This window comes from Neolamprologus brichardi, chromosome 6, assembly GCF_056152115.1.
Source record: "Neolamprologus brichardi isolate AB-2024 chromosome 6, ASM5615211v1, whole genome shotgun sequence".
NCBI lineage: Eukaryota > Metazoa > Chordata > Actinopteri > Cichliformes > Cichlidae > Neolamprologus > Neolamprologus brichardi.
Genome location: NC_142109.1, coordinates 28,250,611 through 28,269,235, shown reverse-complemented (window position 1 = coordinate 28,269,235; position 18,625 = coordinate 28,250,611). Strand labels below are relative to the sequence as shown.

Below are 18,625 nucleotides of genomic sequence, written 5' to 3'. Positions count from 1 at the left end.
ATTCACACGCGAACATTTAAAGGAGAAGAAATTTTATTAATATATTTTCAGGGGATACAGGGAATATATTAATGATTAATTATGGTTACATTAAACAGCTGGTGATTCACATGTTCTCTGGCTTGAGAAGCTTATCATAATTACTCAACACATGTGAGGCAACATTTAAGCTGAGGGGTGTAATAGGAAGCAAGTTTGGTTTAGTCAGGCTTTCTTTGCATAAGCTGGTTTGACAAAACCTTCAGTGACAATTAACGTGTGTGTGTGTGTGTGTGCTCGCTCAGACAAGCTTACACACAGAACATGTGGACAGTACCCCTCTGATCTGAAAACCTTTTATTTCAATGGTTTGTGCAGCAGTGAGCAAAGCACATGTGGAGTGCAAGATCTCTTGCTGGCACCACGGTCAAAGTTAAAAAAAGATGTAGAGCCTGACCACCAACCAGCCAAAAGAAACCAAGAATCCATTGGTTGTGTTCTGATTGGCTAACAGAAAATCAAAGAAGAGGTTATAGTGTGTGTGTGTGTGTGTGTACAGAACTGTACACCTGTTTGTAACTAGACCACATGATTAAAGGCCTTATACATTTCAATCCAAACAATCAATAAGTCTACAGGTTTACTAAAGCTAAAGCGGTAACAATGATACGAAGTAAAGAAATCAGAGTGACATCCTGCTGGAAGATCTGAAAACTGTGAAAGCAGCTTTAGGCCTTTTGCTTCAGGCTCTGTGCTCACTCACATGAAAGGGGGGCATTTGATGTCCTTTGACTCTCTTCTGCACAACATAAACCGATGGAGTGCCAATCAGCAGAAATGGGTCATGAAGTGATATGAAGAACATAAAATTTTTTTCCATATAGTGCAAACTTCATGCTGGGGTTTATTTCTAATATGACAGCTGCGTATTACAGCTTTTAAACTGGATCCATTTAAACATTCAAACTGCATTTGAGTCTGAGAGTTCCTCATAATGAAGACGATATGGGTCACTCAGTCTTTGGTCCGAATTAAAGTGAATAATTGATTTTCTTAAGTGAATATTTTTTTTAATAATTACAGACTAATCAATTCTCTGATTGGTCTTCTATCAGGATGTCATACTGACAGTGTAAACTAGACTTAGTAACAAAGTAAGACCAAAGAAAAACACCTATTTATGCATTTTCTGCATCACTAAGTTGACACAGTTTGTGCCACAGTAACTTTACTGCACTGTTGTTCAGTAGTACCTGAACAAGTTCTATATAAAAATGTATCCCCTCAGACGGGAACGTGTCACTCTTAGAGCATGTCATGAGAGAACAAGTGAGTAAAGCATGCTGGTCTGTAAAACCCAGATTACATTCAGCATAATGATCTCAAACGAAAGTAAAAGAGAAGTCACCTTTGTGACACTGAAAACTTTGACTCCAAACTCAACATATCTCACTACCTGCTTAATTTTGCTGCATAGTACACCCCTCTAGACTTACGTAGCACAACTTATCATTTACAGAACAGCCGATATAAAACACGTGAACATGTTTGGGCCTGTTCTGTTTCTATTATGACAAAACCTCAGTGTATCCAAAAGGATAAATAAAATCCAAAGCAACAAGTGACCTTAAATATTTCAAGTAATGTAAGAACATTAACTTTTATTTTTTTTAAAATGCTCCTTCGTCTCATTTCCCTGAGTGTCTGACCAGCAGAGTTCGGCTGCAGGAAAGGAGATCTACATCTTATCTGGTGTTTAACAGACTCAGTAGTGTCAAACCAGGAAGTTTAGACAGCAATGTAGCAGTGCTTAAATTAAGTAGTAATGCCTTTAAAACATTTGTTTTTTGGCTGCATCAGTCAGCCAGTCTGTGGTTGGCGACACACAGCTACGCTTCAGGGTTTCCCTTTTAACTTTTCTTGTGTCTCTCAATAATTGTGGTTATATAATCTCTGAATCTGGTCACATCATATTGCACAGGAATGCTGCAGATTCAGCACTGCCTCTTTCAAATAAACTCGAGCCCTTCATATTTTACATCTCCTATCTTTGTCTCAGGCAGCAGCACCTGGCCGTCTAGTGTAAACGCTATGATGTAGGTGGCAATCTTGCCTGCATCCTCCTCTGATTTTAGGGCTAGGATGATTTGATCATCTGTGTCTGGGACAAATTTAAAAGAGGAGAAGCCACGTGTGAGGTTGAGCGGTCCGACGCGCTGCACGCTGACGGAGCGGAAGTCTGCAGGGCAGGACAACAGGAGGTTGGTGGCACGCCGCTCATCTGCCGTCTCTTCGTAACGCTCGTGACTGGCCCGGCGAGGGAGGAAGAACCACCGCTGGAGACGCTCACTCCAAGCTGCTGATTCGTGGATAAGGTAGCCTAGAGAACAAAGACAGGTAACGGAAATGAATGCAAGGAGTTGTGGTTAATTTTCACATTTCACAATGTTTTGTCCTTTCCCAAATATTTTGGTTTCAATTATTTTTTAAGCTCTTTGTTTTGTGCTTGAATTTGGCTTTTATACATTATCAAGCTTCCCATTAAGCCCAGTTATACCAGAATTCAAACCCAATTTATGCTTAAAGTCTTTAGTCTCTATAAACCAATGTATAGCAGTAGCTGTGGGCAAGAGACGGGATTATTGGCACGACAAGGATTCAGGTTTTGGTTTCTAGTTTAAATCACATGTGAGAGCAGGCCATGTGGAACGCATAAGGGGAATAAAATGAAACCCTCTCACAATTGTCTGAAGACAACTTAGCTTTGTATAAATTTTTTTTTGTCCTCCAGTTAACCTTGACATTCCCACAGAACAGAAAGTCTTAGCTCGCATATCTAGTTGACTACATCAGAAGACAAAGTGTTGGGAGGACAAAAGTGCAACTTTCTCTGATGTTTAGCCAGTTCGTGAGAGAGAAGTAGTTGACCTCTTACTTAACAAGTGCTGACTGTTACCTGTGTGTTACTGTTCTGTTACATAACCCATAAACCAAATGTTTTTGGCTGCACAGAAGGTAAAAAGAGTAAAAAGTTGGATTAAGCTGGGTTTTTTGGTAATGTACAACTTTGTGGACTGCTGTTGTCATCATAGCAGCCATGCTGGCTCATGAGAGGATTACAAAACATTTCCTGTCTCCGTCTGCATTTCGCTACACTAACAGGGAAAACGGGGCCAGCTTGATTTTGGTCCGACTGTAGTTTCAGAAGAAAACTGCAAATACTAGTCCTAAAAAAAAGATATGAAATCTGTATTTAACAAAAACAAACAAAAAACCTCAAAGCAGTAAATCAGTGATTTTTGTTTTAATTAAATAGGCAAATATAACATAAGCATTTAGCAAAATTTATAGGTTATAAGTTGGTCTACAAGAAGTTTAATAATAAATAGAAATAAAGCCTGATTACTAATTCAGACTGTACTGAAAAACAAAACAAAACAAAAAAACCCAAAACACACCCAACTGTACCTGGTGGTTTGATCCCCGCTGCACTCCGTAGGGCGTTGTAGTGCGGCACCCAGTTTTGATGCTCCACCTCCCCACTGATGCCAACAACTTTTACCCACTCGGGATTGTTGTTGATGACGTCCCCAGAAGTCGTCGTCCATTCCTTCCCCAGGCCTCCAACAAACAGGTGCTCATCCTTTACTGCGAGCCACTCTGCCTTGAAACCTGCACAAGCAAACAAAAGACACATAAGTGAGACATTTTTGGTTGTTTATTTTCAAATGAACAAAGAAAAACTGTTTTGACAGCACCAGTGTTTGACTAACCAAGTGGACTACCATGCAGTGGTTTAGTTTCATCATATTTAATTTATTGCCTAATAGTGGATTTACATGAGCAGTGGTACGCTGAATTATTGCTAAATAAATGGACCATTAACATCCAATGGAGAGTGCATCACAAGTCTCATTACAGCAGTCTCTCTATTGCATTATAAACTGGTTTGAATAGTCTCAACAGGGTGACTGTTCCCTGAAATGATCCCTGAAGTTTTGGAGTCCGTGTTGTGTTTTTAATTTACCAACTTAATTGGCCATCTTTACTCCACCTTAGCATATCCACAGCTGCTGTTATCTGTCTTTATTTCATTAAGAACCATATTGTGTTGTTTAAGACCAGCATATTGTTCAGATTGTTTTCCTCCTCTGGACACAAAGATCCCTATAAACCCAGTAATACATTATATTTGAAAGCGCTGCATTCTGGCACGTTTCAGAAGTCTCCCTGCAGGGACACTTCCTGGTGTATTTTTTCAACACCAGGTTTATCTTTCAGAGAAGCCAGATCAAGTTTCACAGAGCAGGTGCAGAACATGGCAGAAAGATAAAACGAAAACAAAAAAAAACAGCGAATAAACTATTTGCTTCTGAAATGCTCCCAGTGCCGCCTGAAGCTGTGTGAAGAGCACTGTGGAGTTTGTGAGTTGAGACTTCAGGAGTTTTGAAAAGGACTCACCTTTGGAGACTGAGCCATCACCATCAGGTAATATAACCCAAGGAACTGCCTGGTTGCCCTCAATCCTGTACACCACACCTGTACGGTCGTCCACAGTATACAGGTGACCATTGAATGCTACCAGCTCAGATAGCTCCATACCTGCAGAGGAGTTAACACACGTAATTTTAAGCACAAAAACAATATTTAGATGCAACTATAAATCTGAGTTCCTTCACTGAGTTCACGTACCTCGTCCTTTCTCAGCCAGATGACTCTCCAGGGTGACCGTCTCCGCATCCCATTCCACTTCCAGTCTGTCGCCGGAGGCTGAAACAGTCAGGTGACCTCTTTTCATGTAGCTGAACCACGTCTGATCCTTTGAGCTCTGTGATGCTTTGTCCAAGTCTGCAATCACTCCTATGCGGTAACGGGTGCCGTGCAGCGTCTTCTCAGGTGGACTCAAAGGATATGTGTGATTGTACGGTTTTTCCCTCCTCTGCTGGCGGCCGGGTTTTCGTGCAACTTGTCTATTGGTGTCCCTGAATAAGTCATCCTCACCCTCATCGACCATTTGAAAGCTGTGAACTCTGTTCCGGTAGAAACCTTTGGTTGGACGCTCCCAGTCCTCTACAGTCCGGTGCAAATATAACATGAGCACTAAAGCGAACAGGGTCGCCACGGCAATCGCTCGCCATTTTGGGTGGAAGCGCGTGTCGGAGGTAGCAGTTTGAGTCATGGATGCTAAGGCCAGTGGGAGGCCTCGCGCAGCCATGCCAAAGGAGGTCATTGAAGTATCCTTTTCATCCTTACTGTCTGTGGTCTGGGGGTGATTATGGTCTGGAAATGAACACAAAGAGGATTATCAGCAGAGGGGCATGATGGAGGATACATTGTAAAAAGGAAATATAAAAAGTCAAAATCTGACAAAGAACAAAGTGCTTGGAAAAGAAAACGGTTCCTACATCAAACTGCTCAAACCAAGCTTTACTGAATATTTGTGTAACTGCGTTTTGATGTTAAAAACAGAAACTGATGATGAGCTCTCCCTTTCCAACAATGGAAACAATAAACAAATGATATCTACACATATCACGTCAAACATTTCATGTGCATTATGAGGTACTGTAAAAAATGAAAGCTTATAATCAAATTTGCAACTTTGATCAATTTTCAACAAAATATTTAAGTAAAATTTGAGTAGAAAAATGACTAAAACTTGAAATATATAGAAAGAATGAACAAAGGGCAGAGGACGACCAGAAGGAAAACTGGGCTCTTGTTCCTATTGTTCTGTATACACAGCAGGTCTTTGTTGTGCTGTTCGGGCAGAATACCGAGGAGGTAGCTGACCCATCCTACGTCCTCTGAATGGAGGGGGTGCCAGTTACCAGATCTTTGCTCCGTTTATTTCATCCGTTTATTTAAAAATGAAAGCACTGGTAAATATTATTGGTACATATGAGCTATGTGACAACGATGTTTAACCATGTGGAGCTGCCATCCCTGGTTAGACATTTAAGACTTTAAACAATCAGTTTAATAGTAACATAAAACAGAGGCAACATAAAACAACAAGGCAGATTTATCAGACTATATACAGGAAGCTTTTGTGCAATTTAACTCCCCCCCCCCAAAATGTGAACCTTATGTTTCTTTTGTTACTCTCAACCAGAACAGGAACAGGACAGAACAGGAGGGTGCAGAATAAAGGGACTTACAGGCTAAAAGTTAACATTTTGTATGCAAATACGATTCAGCAACATATATCACATCAGGAGATGTGCTAGGATCTGGGTGGTGGTACAGGATGTACTACACTAAGCAATTAAGCAATGTCCCTCTGTGGTTTCAGAGAAAAGCTCATCAGATTACAAGAAAAATGCAATGTCATCCAGTTACAAGCAAGGCTGGGATGCTCAGTTCCTGATAACACAATTTTTTAGTTACTCTGTGACACAAAATTATCCTGGTAAACATTTTTATGATGCGTAGAGGTGTGGTTGTATCAGTTTGTCATCTTCTGCTGGTAGTACATGAAGTGAATGAATGTATTAAAGCTTGACACCAAGAAAAAAGTTAAACAGTATGCTCAATAAACGTTGAGTTCAACAGTAGTGACTGTTTTAACAAACCACGGTCTACTCAGTTAAAAATGGGTACTTGGATCTGCTGCGCATTTCACAAATAGTTAGTAAGTTGCCTGAAGCACAAGAAGTGTGTTTGTTTTGTAAAAGCAAAGGGTGCCAAGGTGACCCTCGATAAACCGGCACAGTAAAAAAAGCTGCACCACTAAAACAGATTGTGCTCTTAATAAAGTATAGTAATAATGTGCCATTATCATAACTATAAAAAATATATTTAGCATACATCTTAAAAGATTACCTTATTTGCTATACAACCATTTGCAATCCGGCAGAACTTAATCCTAAACAGTGAACATTACTACAGCTATAAATTAAACACTGACAGCAGAAATAAATAAAACAAAATTATAGTCAAATTATATCAGCATCATTACAGCAGCATCAATAAAACTCTGTCTCTCTCTCTGTTAAAGAGCAACAACATTAAACAGGAAACAAGCCTATGCTTCGAAAGACTCGCATCTGAAAATTTGTGTAAAAAAGCAAACCAGAAAAGACTTGGCAACATCCTGTTTCGTGTTATTGAAATACTTCACATAATCTCCCACCACAGTTTTTCCAGAGAACTGCCTCTTGAACAGTTCTCTAGACAAGTTCAGACCTCCCGATTAACATGCTCTCCAAACCACATACACAAATACACACATGTCAAATTAGCAAGCACTTGGCTATAAAACAAACCCTTCATTGTTGCTACTGACTATACGGCCCATAATTCACATCCCTGGAGAGCCAGACACAGCCTCACTGTACGCTGTATGAAGTGTTCAATTATTCACCCTTGCCTCGCCTCTTCACTCCTGAACACGCCACGACTGTCATGTTTGTTCTCCTTTGCACGCTTCCCATAATAAACTCCCTGTCCCCCTTCCGCCAGCCCTCGTTCAACATGACTATCTGATCTCGCAGAGTCTCCTCCTTTTCTCTCCTTGTCGGCTATCTCAAATTTCTCCCCCTTCCTGCAGAGCCAAGAAAGTTTCAATAATGAATTGAGGAGAACAAAGGAGCCCTGGTCAGCAATTACAGATGAGTAAGCTCAATGAACTTTTAGGTCATCCTGAAGCACTTTGAATCAGGACCAAGCTTTGCTTTCCAACAATATATTGGTTACATTTTTAACAAAAGTAATGAACAACAGGGAACCAAGAAAGACAAATAAAGGTAGGCACAAAGGTTGGCAAACTCCATTTCTACTTTGATCTTTTTTTTTATTGTGTTCTGTAAAGGACGTTGTAACCATGTTTTATAAAGTGTCCGAATGACAAAGTTTATTTTCTTGACTTTTACTGCTTTTCAACGTCCAATAAACCCTGGTCATTTCTCAGCTGTGTTAACAAAGCTATCACCTAAGAAGTACACCCTGTTTTCAAGGTCAAGATAAAAACCTTTCCGAGCAAATGAAGGAAAATATCATTTTTTCTCTAGTTACCAATCATCAACTTCTTCCTTATCTTATTTAAGGCTGAATAAACAAAGCTGGGCTTGGAACCATGAATGGTACGAAAGATGGGTGGAGTCAAAGTGTTATCACCCACTGGTTTGTGGTCATATTGTGAATTCCTGTTATACAATGTCTTCTGATTGACAAATCCTTAACCAGTGACGATATCCTGGGTAACCCTCCTTTCTGTTTCTCAAAATGACCATAATTATATAAAATAGACTTTGAGTTTTACTCAGTATGACCTAAAAGGAAAAGGGTTGACTGAGGTCAGAGCATAGGGGCAGAGGGCCGTTTTCAACCTGAAGTCCTTTTGCAATCACCTGAGTTGCTTCCTGGTGCTCATTAGAAACAATGCAGTTCCATTTACCACGGGATGGACCATAAAGTTACAACAGTCTGAGGACGTTAACATCTCTGTTGTGAGATCACTAAACAAGAAAAATGAGCTGCACAATTATTAAGTTTGATATATCACAAACTGGGCAGATTAAAGGTTTGGCATCAATAATATATTGCATTGTATTTAATTGCGATTTCTACTTCTTAAACTCATAAATGCACTCTGTTACACCGAACTACGTGTTTAATAACCATTTAATATTACTGTATATATTTTAACTTTAAATTATTTGTATAAGATATAGATAATATAGCCTTTTTTATTCGTAATGACCTTTATCGCAATCTACTTATTAGAGCTATTCAATCTATTCTGTTTAGGTTGTGTTCATTATTTAACATCTATAACAAATCTGAGAGTTTCACAACTTTTGGGATAAATACAATATATCCTGTTTGTTTTATGGCCTTATATTACAGTTTTGTAAACCTCTGCGTTCACTTATTTACTGTAAAGACTAGTTTAGCTGCTCTCCTTTCTGCTCATCATCTTAACAACTGGGACAGATCAGCACATCTCTTTAAGCTAGTAAATACGTGGGACACTGTTTAAACGTGTAAATAAGCACAAAATAAAAACGCTGAAGTCCCAGATGAAGTGAGGTATCTCTCACTAGTTGCCTGTTGAATAACCAACCCCCCACCCCCCCGTCGCTTGGTGCCGACCTGCGTCCACACGGCCACGAAAGCGGAGATAAGGCGACCTGTAAAAACCCAAACAAATCACCCCCTGGCAGTTTGTAAACTTTGCCCGACTTTCTCACACAAGCACAGCCGTAGACTGGAGTCTCAAACTGTGAAAACCTAAAGGATTTAACGTATTTAAAGTAGCCACATAAGAGTTGGCTAAACACTTTATGAGAGTTAGAAACGCACCGGCTCCCGTTAGCCACGCAGCTAGCATCGGCTAGCATCTTAACGTTACTACCAACATTTATTCCTCGGATTTAAAATCAATGAACTTCTTCAAGGGTTCAATAGGTCGAGTTCTTCGCTGAGACTCTGAGGACTCACCTGGTGTAGACAGTCTGTAAATCAGCCCGGCTGTCCATCTTTGATGGGACTGTTCGGTTGGAAGTTTCTCGATGATTAGCTCCTCCTGTTCCGAGACTCCGGAGCAGCTAAACTGGGCGTCTGCACATCCAAATTATGACTCAGTAATCACCATGACTACTAACTTACTAATGATATCCAGTTGACAGGGGGAATGTCATCATAACCACTGTAATCATCACGATCATCGTTTTAAAAGGCTTCAAGATCCACACAAAGCGCTCCTGAACCAACCGAGTACACAACAATTACCCACACTATTACGTCAGTTAAAACAACACACATTTGTGTTTTAAAATATGTACTTTAACTTTTTATGTATGTATTTATGTTTTATTTATGGCATGATTGTGTTATTTAAAAGAGAGCAGGGCGGCTTACAGTACTGCAAGTAATATTAGCATCAAACTACCTTATTACTTTAGTACTCAATATGTGGAATTATTTACATTATAATGTGAAGTTTTTTCTATAGCCTAAACTTAGGTTTTCAACAATACACAAAAAGTATGGTACTGACTGTTTAAAAAAAATATAGGCAGAGCATTTCAAGGGAGGAAAAACAGCATTTGGTGATGTCAATGACTTCAGGCTGTACAACACTGCAGGTTTTCATCCAAGGGTCAAAACAGTCCTAATATTGTGACTTAATCTAGTTGATCCATTTTCTTTTAAGCCTCTGAAAATGAACAGCTATGTGAAAAACAATTGCTGTAATCCTTAAAGACTTTTGTTAAAGACCTTGAATTAAAGATGCAAGTCTGCACCTCAATCACTGCTTGAGTTAAAATCTATCACTATCCAAAATGGGCCAAACTGTACAGTAAAACTGTAAAACTGTTGCTGGAACTGCCTTTAGAACAATAAAACAGCACTGATTAGTTGCCATTTATAGTTTTCAATATAAATGAAGTATCTGTAATATTTTAAAATAGAATATTGCATTAGTTATACTGCACGAACATGTAATTGTTGTTTTCCAAGTAGATTTAGAGTCCCTCGCTACCTTTGCACACTTGTATCCAAGTTTAAATCATTTCCTAAACAAGAAAACAATAAACAAAGATAAATTTGACTGACAGCATTATCGCTTCTCAAATATAAACATTTACTGGTTGTTCTCTTTATAAGTAACGATAAACAGAACACAGTGTACATAGTCATGTAAACAGTTTCGTCAGATGTTAGAGTAATGGCCATAAGTAGTGATGTGCATCAGTTTCAGTTTAGTTGTATATGCAATTTAAAATAACACCTGAATATTCAGATTCTTGAACTAGATTATAATCAAATAAAAACTGCAAAGACACATTATTTTCCTTATCAGCAACAACATATTAAAGTTCCCTGGGTGACATGTAAGCATTGTGGAAGTTATAATAAAAAGCTACATTCGGTTTCATTATTGTTGACATAAGCTCCTATTGTTGTCCCAAAAAAAAGAAATACAATAAAAATTCACAAACCAGACAGACCCCCACACACACAAACACCGGAAATATACCAAAACTAACAATCGACTTTGCAAGGTACGAGACAGGACAAACATTTTAAGAGATTACTTAACAGCTATTGTGCAAACTGAATCTAAAATTATAGTTTTACTACCATTGCCATTTTTATGTGACTTAGTTTTAGGCACACAATTTCATAGCATGGTGGCTGAAACATACAAAGCTTAGGCCTTAAAAAGAAAAAAAGAAGCAGTAACTACAGTGAACAAGGTCATAAATAGTGAAACTAGACATCAAAACAATCCACGGCACCTCACTGACAAAGGATCCAAATGGACACAAAATGTAGATTTACCAGAGTACAAATCTGAAACAATGCATATTTCAGTCAGTGTTGCTGCATGATGGCTCTGTCCAGAGGTGTTCGTTGATACCGAGGTATGTTGATATTAGATGATGGATAAAACACCTCAGCTCTTCCCCATCATCTTCAGGAGAAGCTACAAAGAAACCAGGAAATTAAGATGATGACAAAACGTATAATCCATAAACATGTGCAGAAATTAGGTTAAAATCAACTACATTTGTTGAACATTTGATGAAAAGATAATCTACAGAGATACTTTTTTGACTTGTAAACTTTTAGTCTTTTTAGTAAAAGAGCGGCTGAATGTTAGGAGGTGAAATTTGACTAGGCTATAAGTTAATACAGTATATTGATCTCATAAAGCTTTGAAAGACAGGGTGAGTGGTAAAAAAAGCACTGACATTAATAATCATTTTCAATAACTTTGGTTTTGTTTGCATATTTACCTTTGTTAGGTGATACTCTCCGTCAACCAGCTTCTCAATAATACTGAAGTGATCTGTATTCGCCACATCCTCCATGGTGACATTCAGCCCTGACGCCTCCAAAGTCTTAAAAGGAAATACAAGAGGTAGCAAGAAAAAGAGCAGAGGAAATATCAGATTTGCATAACAACATATTTAGAAAGTATATTGATGTTTCCACCAACAAAAGAAACCCCATGTTTCCGAGTCAGGATATAATGGTTGTGATTTACATCTTAAAAGATTGTTGCTTGTTGGGTGGAGACACCAAATCACCACAAGGCCAGCAGATGATTTAACAGAACATTTTAGGAATACATTAAATGTTGTTTACAAGAACAATGACAAGCATTTCCTAGCTTGAATTTAGATTTTTGGGAGCTTTTCTTGTATTGCAAATTGAATACGAGCTCTAATTGAAAATTGGACAATACAAGCAGTGGAGCAAAGAAAAGGCGTAACAAAGCATCAGAGTTTTAAAGGCTAAATCATTTATCTTGAATTATTCTTATACACTGATCATTAACTGCATCTGTTCTCAGACACGGGTACTGACTTTGTAAAATTCCTCAGACTGCTTGCGAAACTCTGGCGAGTCGTTCTCAGCAACAGCCACAACAATCTGACAGCTGCAGGAGGAGAGTTTGAGCTGAGGGACCAGCTTGCTGGGGCTGTTCCTAACTGCCACCTCCCTGCAAACAGCAGACAGCCACGAGACAGAGGAATGAGGCACTGACTGGCACCACAGGCCAACGGAGGACACACAGACGAACGCCAGGACATTTACACGCACAGTTTCTCCTTTGTGTTGAGCATCATGACATTCGTTCACACAATGCTCTTTACGTCACACGGACTGGCACTTAGAGCCAAATGCAAATGGTTTATTGCAGGAGTCCTTGTACTCATTTGGACAATGAAAAATGAGTTTAAGGACTTACACATTGAGAAGGAAGACAAATGTGCACATCAACCAACCTCAGCTACCAAGTTTGAGAAAGTAAGATATTTAAATTGGGAAATTGCATAAAGTGTTTACAAGTTGTGAAAGTCTAATTACTTTTTAAACCCAACTTCAGTTTGTAAACAATGGGATTACACCACTAAGCTTCCAAGGCAACCTCCAAACATTCAGGTGTGTTAGCACCAATTAATGTAGCCTCAAGAAGAGAAGCAGGCTAGGTCTGGTAACTTATTTCTAACTACACTGCTGAGGTGGTTAAGTGATTGGTTCGGTTTGTGTGTTAGAAATAAATTTTCCTAAAATAGTAAGAACAGAAGTGAGGTTTAACCAAACTTCAAGTGACTCAGTTTTGCAGTTGATCCTGATCCGGGTCTGGATCCAGGAATTTCAGATACGATTATTTACAATTATAACAACCATTACATAAAACACAAGACAACAAAGAAGTTAAATAAAAATTTTGAGACATCATATAAACGTTCTCTAGAACATACTCTTATTATGTCTGCAGCACATGCAGTAGAGTAGGACAGTTTAAGAGGTAGGTTGCTAGCTAATTTTGAAAGGTTAAACTGTAACACCATAATTGTCCCGTTATTCATAAGAGTCCAGCTTACTTTATCTATATATGTAAATATGAAGATACTAGTTAATAACAAATTTTAAAGGGCTTTGAGGCCTTAAGCGCTCATAATAAACAATCAACTGAGCAAAACTGGTGAATTTGGCCTTTATCGGGGCATATTAACTTAGATCTGTTTTTGGTATAATAACCAACTAGAATGTAACTTCAACATTAAAGGGGAAAAAAAATTCCCAGTGATTCACTTTTATTATTAGATCTGGATCATTTCCCCTTTGAATGAACAATGTTGCTGGGAATACATCTGCTGGACTACCAAAAGCACTACAGAGTCCAAGACAGGGCTTCAACAGATGTTCAGTTGCGAGTATACTATGATACCACATTGCTGCATCATTTGCTTTGATTAATTTATTAACTTTTTGAAACCCACCGTCTTTAAGTATAACTACTGTTACCAAGCACAGGGTCTATGTTCACATTGGTGTTTCTAAATTCAGATAACTGTAAAAAGTGAGTCGCAAATGGTGTATGTAGTTGTACTAAAGAAGCTATCCCGCAGTCTGTAGTGTAGTGAGGCACCTACTCTGTCATCTTCAAAGGCTCGTTGACGTAGGTGGACAAGATGGGCAGGAGGTCATAGATGCCACTCACAAGAAAAGCACCTAAAACACAATCAGAAGACCAAAGTGTATCATGTTTTAACCTCCTATTTTGTTAACACTAAATTACTTCTGCCTTATTATATTACTGATTACATGTCCCGTTTCAACTGACAGCCTTCACCTTTAATCTGGGGAGTGATGCTGTACTGCGACCAGTCAGTTGAGAGGACCATTGCGGCCAGGTGTGCCCCAGCAGAGTGGCCACACAGGTACAGACCGCTGAGTGAATCATCAGAACGACACACAGTGCGTTTACAACAGAGACAGTGACATTTTAGTCAGCTGCAAATAGAATTTCATTAGATTGGGAGGCTTTAAGATGACATCCTTCAAGCCTGACATTCTTCATAATCAGGTTTAAAGAACTAAAGAAAGAAAGAAATACAATACAATACAAATATAAAAAACAAGCAATGCTACCTGATGTGAGAATACTGCTGAACGACAGAGACAATACTCCTGCGAACTTGTGATACCATCAGGTCCATGTTACCTGAGAAGAAAGGTCACAGTAGGAAGCTGACATTTTTCAGTTCATATTCTTAAATCATCCTTTTTCACCTGAGAGACGGGAAACAATACTGTCAAAAATGAAAAGACTACCTTTGGGGGCAATGTCGTAACCGACTGCAACCACCACTACACCTTTATCAACAAGCGGAACAGCCATGAACCCAGACTCCTCTTTGCTGTGTGATCACAAAAACCCAAAATGAATGACCCAGAAATCTAATTATGGTTAGAAATGTAGAGATTCCAGCAACATCACAGACCTGAGAAACTGCCAGTAGCCTCCATGTATGTAAACAACAAGGTGGACATCTGAAAGAGAGAGGATGAGGCCTGTTAATGCTATACCAGCTTCTCTGTACCGGGAGGATAACAGTGTGTGGGGCAACGATGCATGTCCGTACCCAGAGAGTTGATGTTGGGTATATAGACGTCCAGTTTCTCTCCATCTCCCTCCCCATATGGGACATTGAGTAAAGTTTGAGCCATGCCACGGGCTCGCTCCGTACCTGAACAGCAGACAGCATTAGGTACAACGCCATGATTACAGATACAAAGAGACCAAATGCATGTTTGTCTACTGCTGACAAATTAACTAGAAATCATTCTGAGCAATGCTGCGAATTTTCATATCAGTATATATATTTTACCACTTAAATTAAAAACATTTATCAAAAATGAAAACAGGCAAAAATGGTGATTTCTATCAGGAAAAAGGTTTCAGGTTTAAGAAAAAATGCCCCAAATATGTTTATAGCCCTTAAAACTACATGTATAATGACAGAGAGACTTATTAGCATTACTTATTCACTGAGGTTTTGTTTTTAAAAAGTACTCACACTACATTAAATATCCAAAATACGTAGTTTTATGCGTAATATGCACAGGTGTAGGATCTTGTAATCTGGCAGATTAAAGAGTAAGTCTTAGAGTAAGTCATTAAGCACTCTGGGTGTTTTTATAAATGCTGCACAATGAAAAAAAATGTAGCTTCTCTGTCAGAATATGTGTCAAGGCTTCAAAGTAAGGCACAAATAATCGACCCGGACACAAATCCCCGAATATCCGACATTTGGCACGACACCTGTGTTCCTGCTGCCCTGCCTGTTCGCCACAGCCGGGTTTCACAGTCGTGTGTATCCAGCTTCACAACAAACCCACCTTCCTTTAAAGCCTTCACGTGGGCTTTGATCACGTCGTCGGCCGACATCCTGGGGGACCACCTGCTGGGGGAATACTGCCTCTCGAGCTCCTGCAAGACAGAGAAACTCCTGAGAGCTGCGCGGCCATGAAAGAACAGACACCAACCACCATCAGCCGGCGACCAGCGACGTAAATACGGTGAACAGCGCCGTCTGCTGCCGCAATTACACCGCTGCTTTGGTGCTTATATTACTCCAAGTTCTTTTTATTGTTATCAGAATGGGAGTCCTGTGATATAGTTGTGACGAAAACATTAAAAAAATATATTTGGAAGGTGAAATAGGTGAGTGAAATTACACCAGGACTGCTAAAAAAGAAAGGAAAAAATGCTACTGAATATTATTAAATGCACACTGCAGGAACTGTCCACAACAGTTAGACTGTGTATATTGGGCATTGTTATCTGACAATTACTTAAAAAAAAACTTTTACAAACTATAGTAATGTACGTGTTATTCTGTTTTATTCTGTTTTATTTTGCTTTGTTAAATTTATTTTAGTAAGGAAGTAAAATGTATTTATATAGCACTTTTAAAGACAGCAATCTATTACAAAGTGCTTTACAGGGAATATAAAGACATGTCAGACACACCAACTTTATAGAGGCACTTCATCACATTATATTCAGCTTTTTATATAATTTCTGTATATTTCTTTTGTTGTAGTTTATTTAAATTTTTTATCAGTCTTTATTACACTATTTAACAGAATTCTTTTTATTTGAATATTTTACCTTATTGAACTATTTTGTTGTGTGACTTTGTATTTTTTATTGCTCTATTCTTTTTTTATTAGACTATGTTGTTGTGGGTTGTGTTTGAGTTTTGGCTGCGATATCGCAGTAATTTCCCAACTTTAGGGATCAATAAAGCATATCTTACAGTCCAAAGTACCAGTATCCGGGTGTTTGCCCTCTATGGGGGATTTAATTGCGCACTCCATTTTCTCATTACACGGAAGATTAAAAAAATAATAGCAGAAAAATATGTCTTATAGGTTTTATATTACTGCCCAAGTCTGTTGTTTCAGTAAGCCAGGTAATTTTGCAGACGGTTCCTAACTCAATCCTGTGCAGGGTGGGTGATCTCTCACACTGAATTAAGACTGAACTAATCCTAATAACACAGAAAAAACAAAAATCATAAAAATTAAGCTCTTACGTCTTTCTTCATCTCTGTCCAGTGCATTATTTTTTCTCCTGTGGTGTTTAAAGTCGTCGCTGGCTGATGAATACAGAAGACGTGCTCTCAACTGTGGACTGAACTTCAGACTGAGACTGGTTTTGGAAAAGTAAACAAATCAGCGATGTCTCTTGTGGACGTGGTCGTTTATAGTTCAGAAATGTTTAACCCGAACATGTCAGACAGGTAGTGGTAGAGGCTTAAAACCGTATTGTTTACTTTACAAAAATGGGAAGTAACGCTTGCTAAAAGCTACATTTTCTTTATGTGTATCTATAGTTCCGGGATTTGATCAAACATGTGACCTAAAGCACAGCTATACAGGAAGTACAGCTTAACAAACAGTGCAGATGACACTGTTAATGTAATGTCGAATAAACCTACACTACAATGAGCCATAGGACAAGTAATAGCATAAACTATAAATTATTCAAAAAAGCTGACAAAACAAGGAAAACAGAGGGTAGCTGGAATCTATTTAGCACAGTCATTTGGATGACCCATGGGGCAGCTGATGGAAAATACAGACTGTGCATTGAATGAAAATCGGATGTTTAATAAATTAAACCTAAATAGATATTAAACCAAATGAAACATTAAAAAATGTTACAGTTAATAGTGGTGAGGTTATTTCTTGAAGAACAGAGATACATGCTTAATACATACACATACAGATGAATAGCATGTAAATACTGTGGGTCTTTAGCCTTGTGAATAAATACTTTGGCCAAAATAAGTAAACATAGGCCCACTGTTTTGTTTCATAAACACCAAAGATAATAATTACTAAACTCCATATACATATCATTGTTTTTATAAAAGGGATGAAGACAAAAAATAAATAAATAAACAAGCTTTGTAATAAGGTGGTGCCTAAATGATGCTCAGTTGCTACTAAGGGGGTCAAACTTCGTCAAGAAAATATACAATATAAAACCATGGATACAAGGCATGCATCCAAATTCTGGCCCTATCTGAATCTCTCAGCAGACAAACGAGGCAGCATTTTTCCAATTCCATTTCATTTTTTCTTCTATTGTCCAATTAAGATGAGCCAATGTGAACTGTAGCTTCAGTTTTCTGCTCTTAGATGAAACAGGGTTGCCCGGGTGTGGTCTCCTGCGCTAGCTTCCACATGTTGTTCATTCAGAGATGCTTTTCTGCACACAGTTCAGTGGGCTGGTTTCAGTCATTATGCAAATGTACTGTTCATAAGATTGGGGAAACCTGCAGTCAGCTGAGACTGAAGAAGTCACTTGGATGAGTGACGAAACTTTTCTCCCAGAAAACGCTACGTCCAGATGAACAGAATCAACTTTTGGAGATTTATTTTCCTGGATGATTGAGAATGCATCAAGACGTTTTCTGCACACATTGGTTGCAACGAGTGGTTATTTGAGTTGTATTTCCTATCACCTTGAAGCTGTCTGGCCATTGTCCTCTGACATCAACAAGGCATTTTCACCCAGAGAACTCCAGTGGATATTTTCTCGTTTTTGAACCATCAAAGTAAAAAAAAAATCCCAGTAGACCAGCAGTTTCTGAAATACTTATGATCACCTTTCTTTGAACTTTCTTTGAACAGGTTGTCTTGACCACCTTGCTTCCATGATTCAATACTTGTGCAAACAACCAGTTGAACCGTTGTACTTAATAAACTGACAAGCCAGTGTATATTACAGTGAAATGTCATCAAGTGGCCCTGCAATTATATCAAACGAGTAAAATTAACCTCATGCATCTACAGTAGATACTCCTTGTATGTTAATGCA

General features: G+C 38.7%; 2 protein-coding genes across 3 annotated transcripts; both read right to left on the bottom strand.

The window, feature by feature from the left end:
* Positions 1-15: 15 nt before the first annotated feature.
* cant1b (calcium activated nucleotidase 1b) lies at positions 16-9,667 on the bottom strand. Of its 2 annotated transcripts, none has more exons than XM_006790682.3 (5): positions 9,424-9,667; positions 4,672-5,259; positions 4,441-4,581; positions 3,448-3,651; positions 16-2,359 (listed from the first exon to the last, which is right to left on the bottom strand). In XM_006790682.3, exons 2-5 carry the CDS (start codon positions 5,207-5,209, stop codon positions 1,989-1,991), a joined length of 1,254 nt encoding a protein of 417 aa, XP_006790745.2. In that variant the 5' UTR covers positions 5,210-5,259; positions 9,424-9,667; the 3' UTR covers positions 16-1,988. The 2 variants fall into 2 exon arrangements, with proteins under 2 accessions (XP_006790745.2, XP_006790744.2); XM_006790681.2 differs by lacking the exon at positions 9,424-9,667 and adding an exon at positions 7,346-7,511.
* An 887-nt stretch (positions 9,668-10,554) lies between these two features.
* On the bottom strand, positions 10,555-17,145 carry afmid (arylformamidase). Its single transcript, XM_006790683.3, has 11 exons — positions 16,833-17,145; positions 15,631-15,721; positions 14,874-14,978; positions 14,733-14,781; positions 14,563-14,648; positions 14,380-14,452; positions 14,081-14,178; positions 13,881-13,959; positions 12,304-12,439; positions 11,730-11,834; positions 10,555-11,416 (listed from the first exon to the last, which is right to left on the bottom strand). The coding sequence occupies exons 1-11, from the start codon at positions 16,857-16,859 to the stop codon at positions 11,387-11,389; spliced, it is 879 nt and encodes a 292-aa protein (XP_006790746.2). The 5' UTR covers positions 16,860-17,145; the 3' UTR covers positions 10,555-11,386.
* Between the last annotated feature and the right edge of the window lie 1,480 nt (positions 17,146-18,625).

What these genes read in the sequence shown, in the direction of transcription:
- cant1b (XM_006790681.2), bottom strand. Translation starts at nt 7,457, where the DNA reads ATGTTGAACGAGGGCTGGCGGAAGGGGGACAGGGAGTTTATTATGGGA. An exon ending in AGTGAAGAGGCGAGGCAAGG is followed by an intron (nt 5,260 to 7,345) that starts GTGAATAATTGA and finishes GTTCATTTCCAG; the next exon opens with ACCATAATCACCCCCAGACC. An exon ending in TGATGGCTCAGTCTCCAAAG is followed by an intron (nt 3,652 to 4,440) that starts GTGAGTCCTTTT and finishes TTGCTTGTGCAG; the next exon opens with GTTTCAAGGCAGAGTGGCTC.
- afmid (XM_006790683.3), bottom strand. Translation starts at nt 16,859, where the DNA reads ATGCACTGGACAGAGATGAAGAAAGAC. An exon ending in CGTGAAGGCTTTAAAGGAAG is followed by an intron (nt 14,979 to 15,630) that starts GTGGGTTTGTTG and finishes TCTGCTGTTCAG; the next exon opens with GTACGGAGCGAGCCCGTGGC. An exon ending in CAGCAGTATTCTCACATCAG is followed by an intron (nt 14,179 to 14,379) that starts GTAGCATTGCTT and finishes TGATTCACTCAG; the next exon opens with CGGTCTGTACCTGTGTGGCC.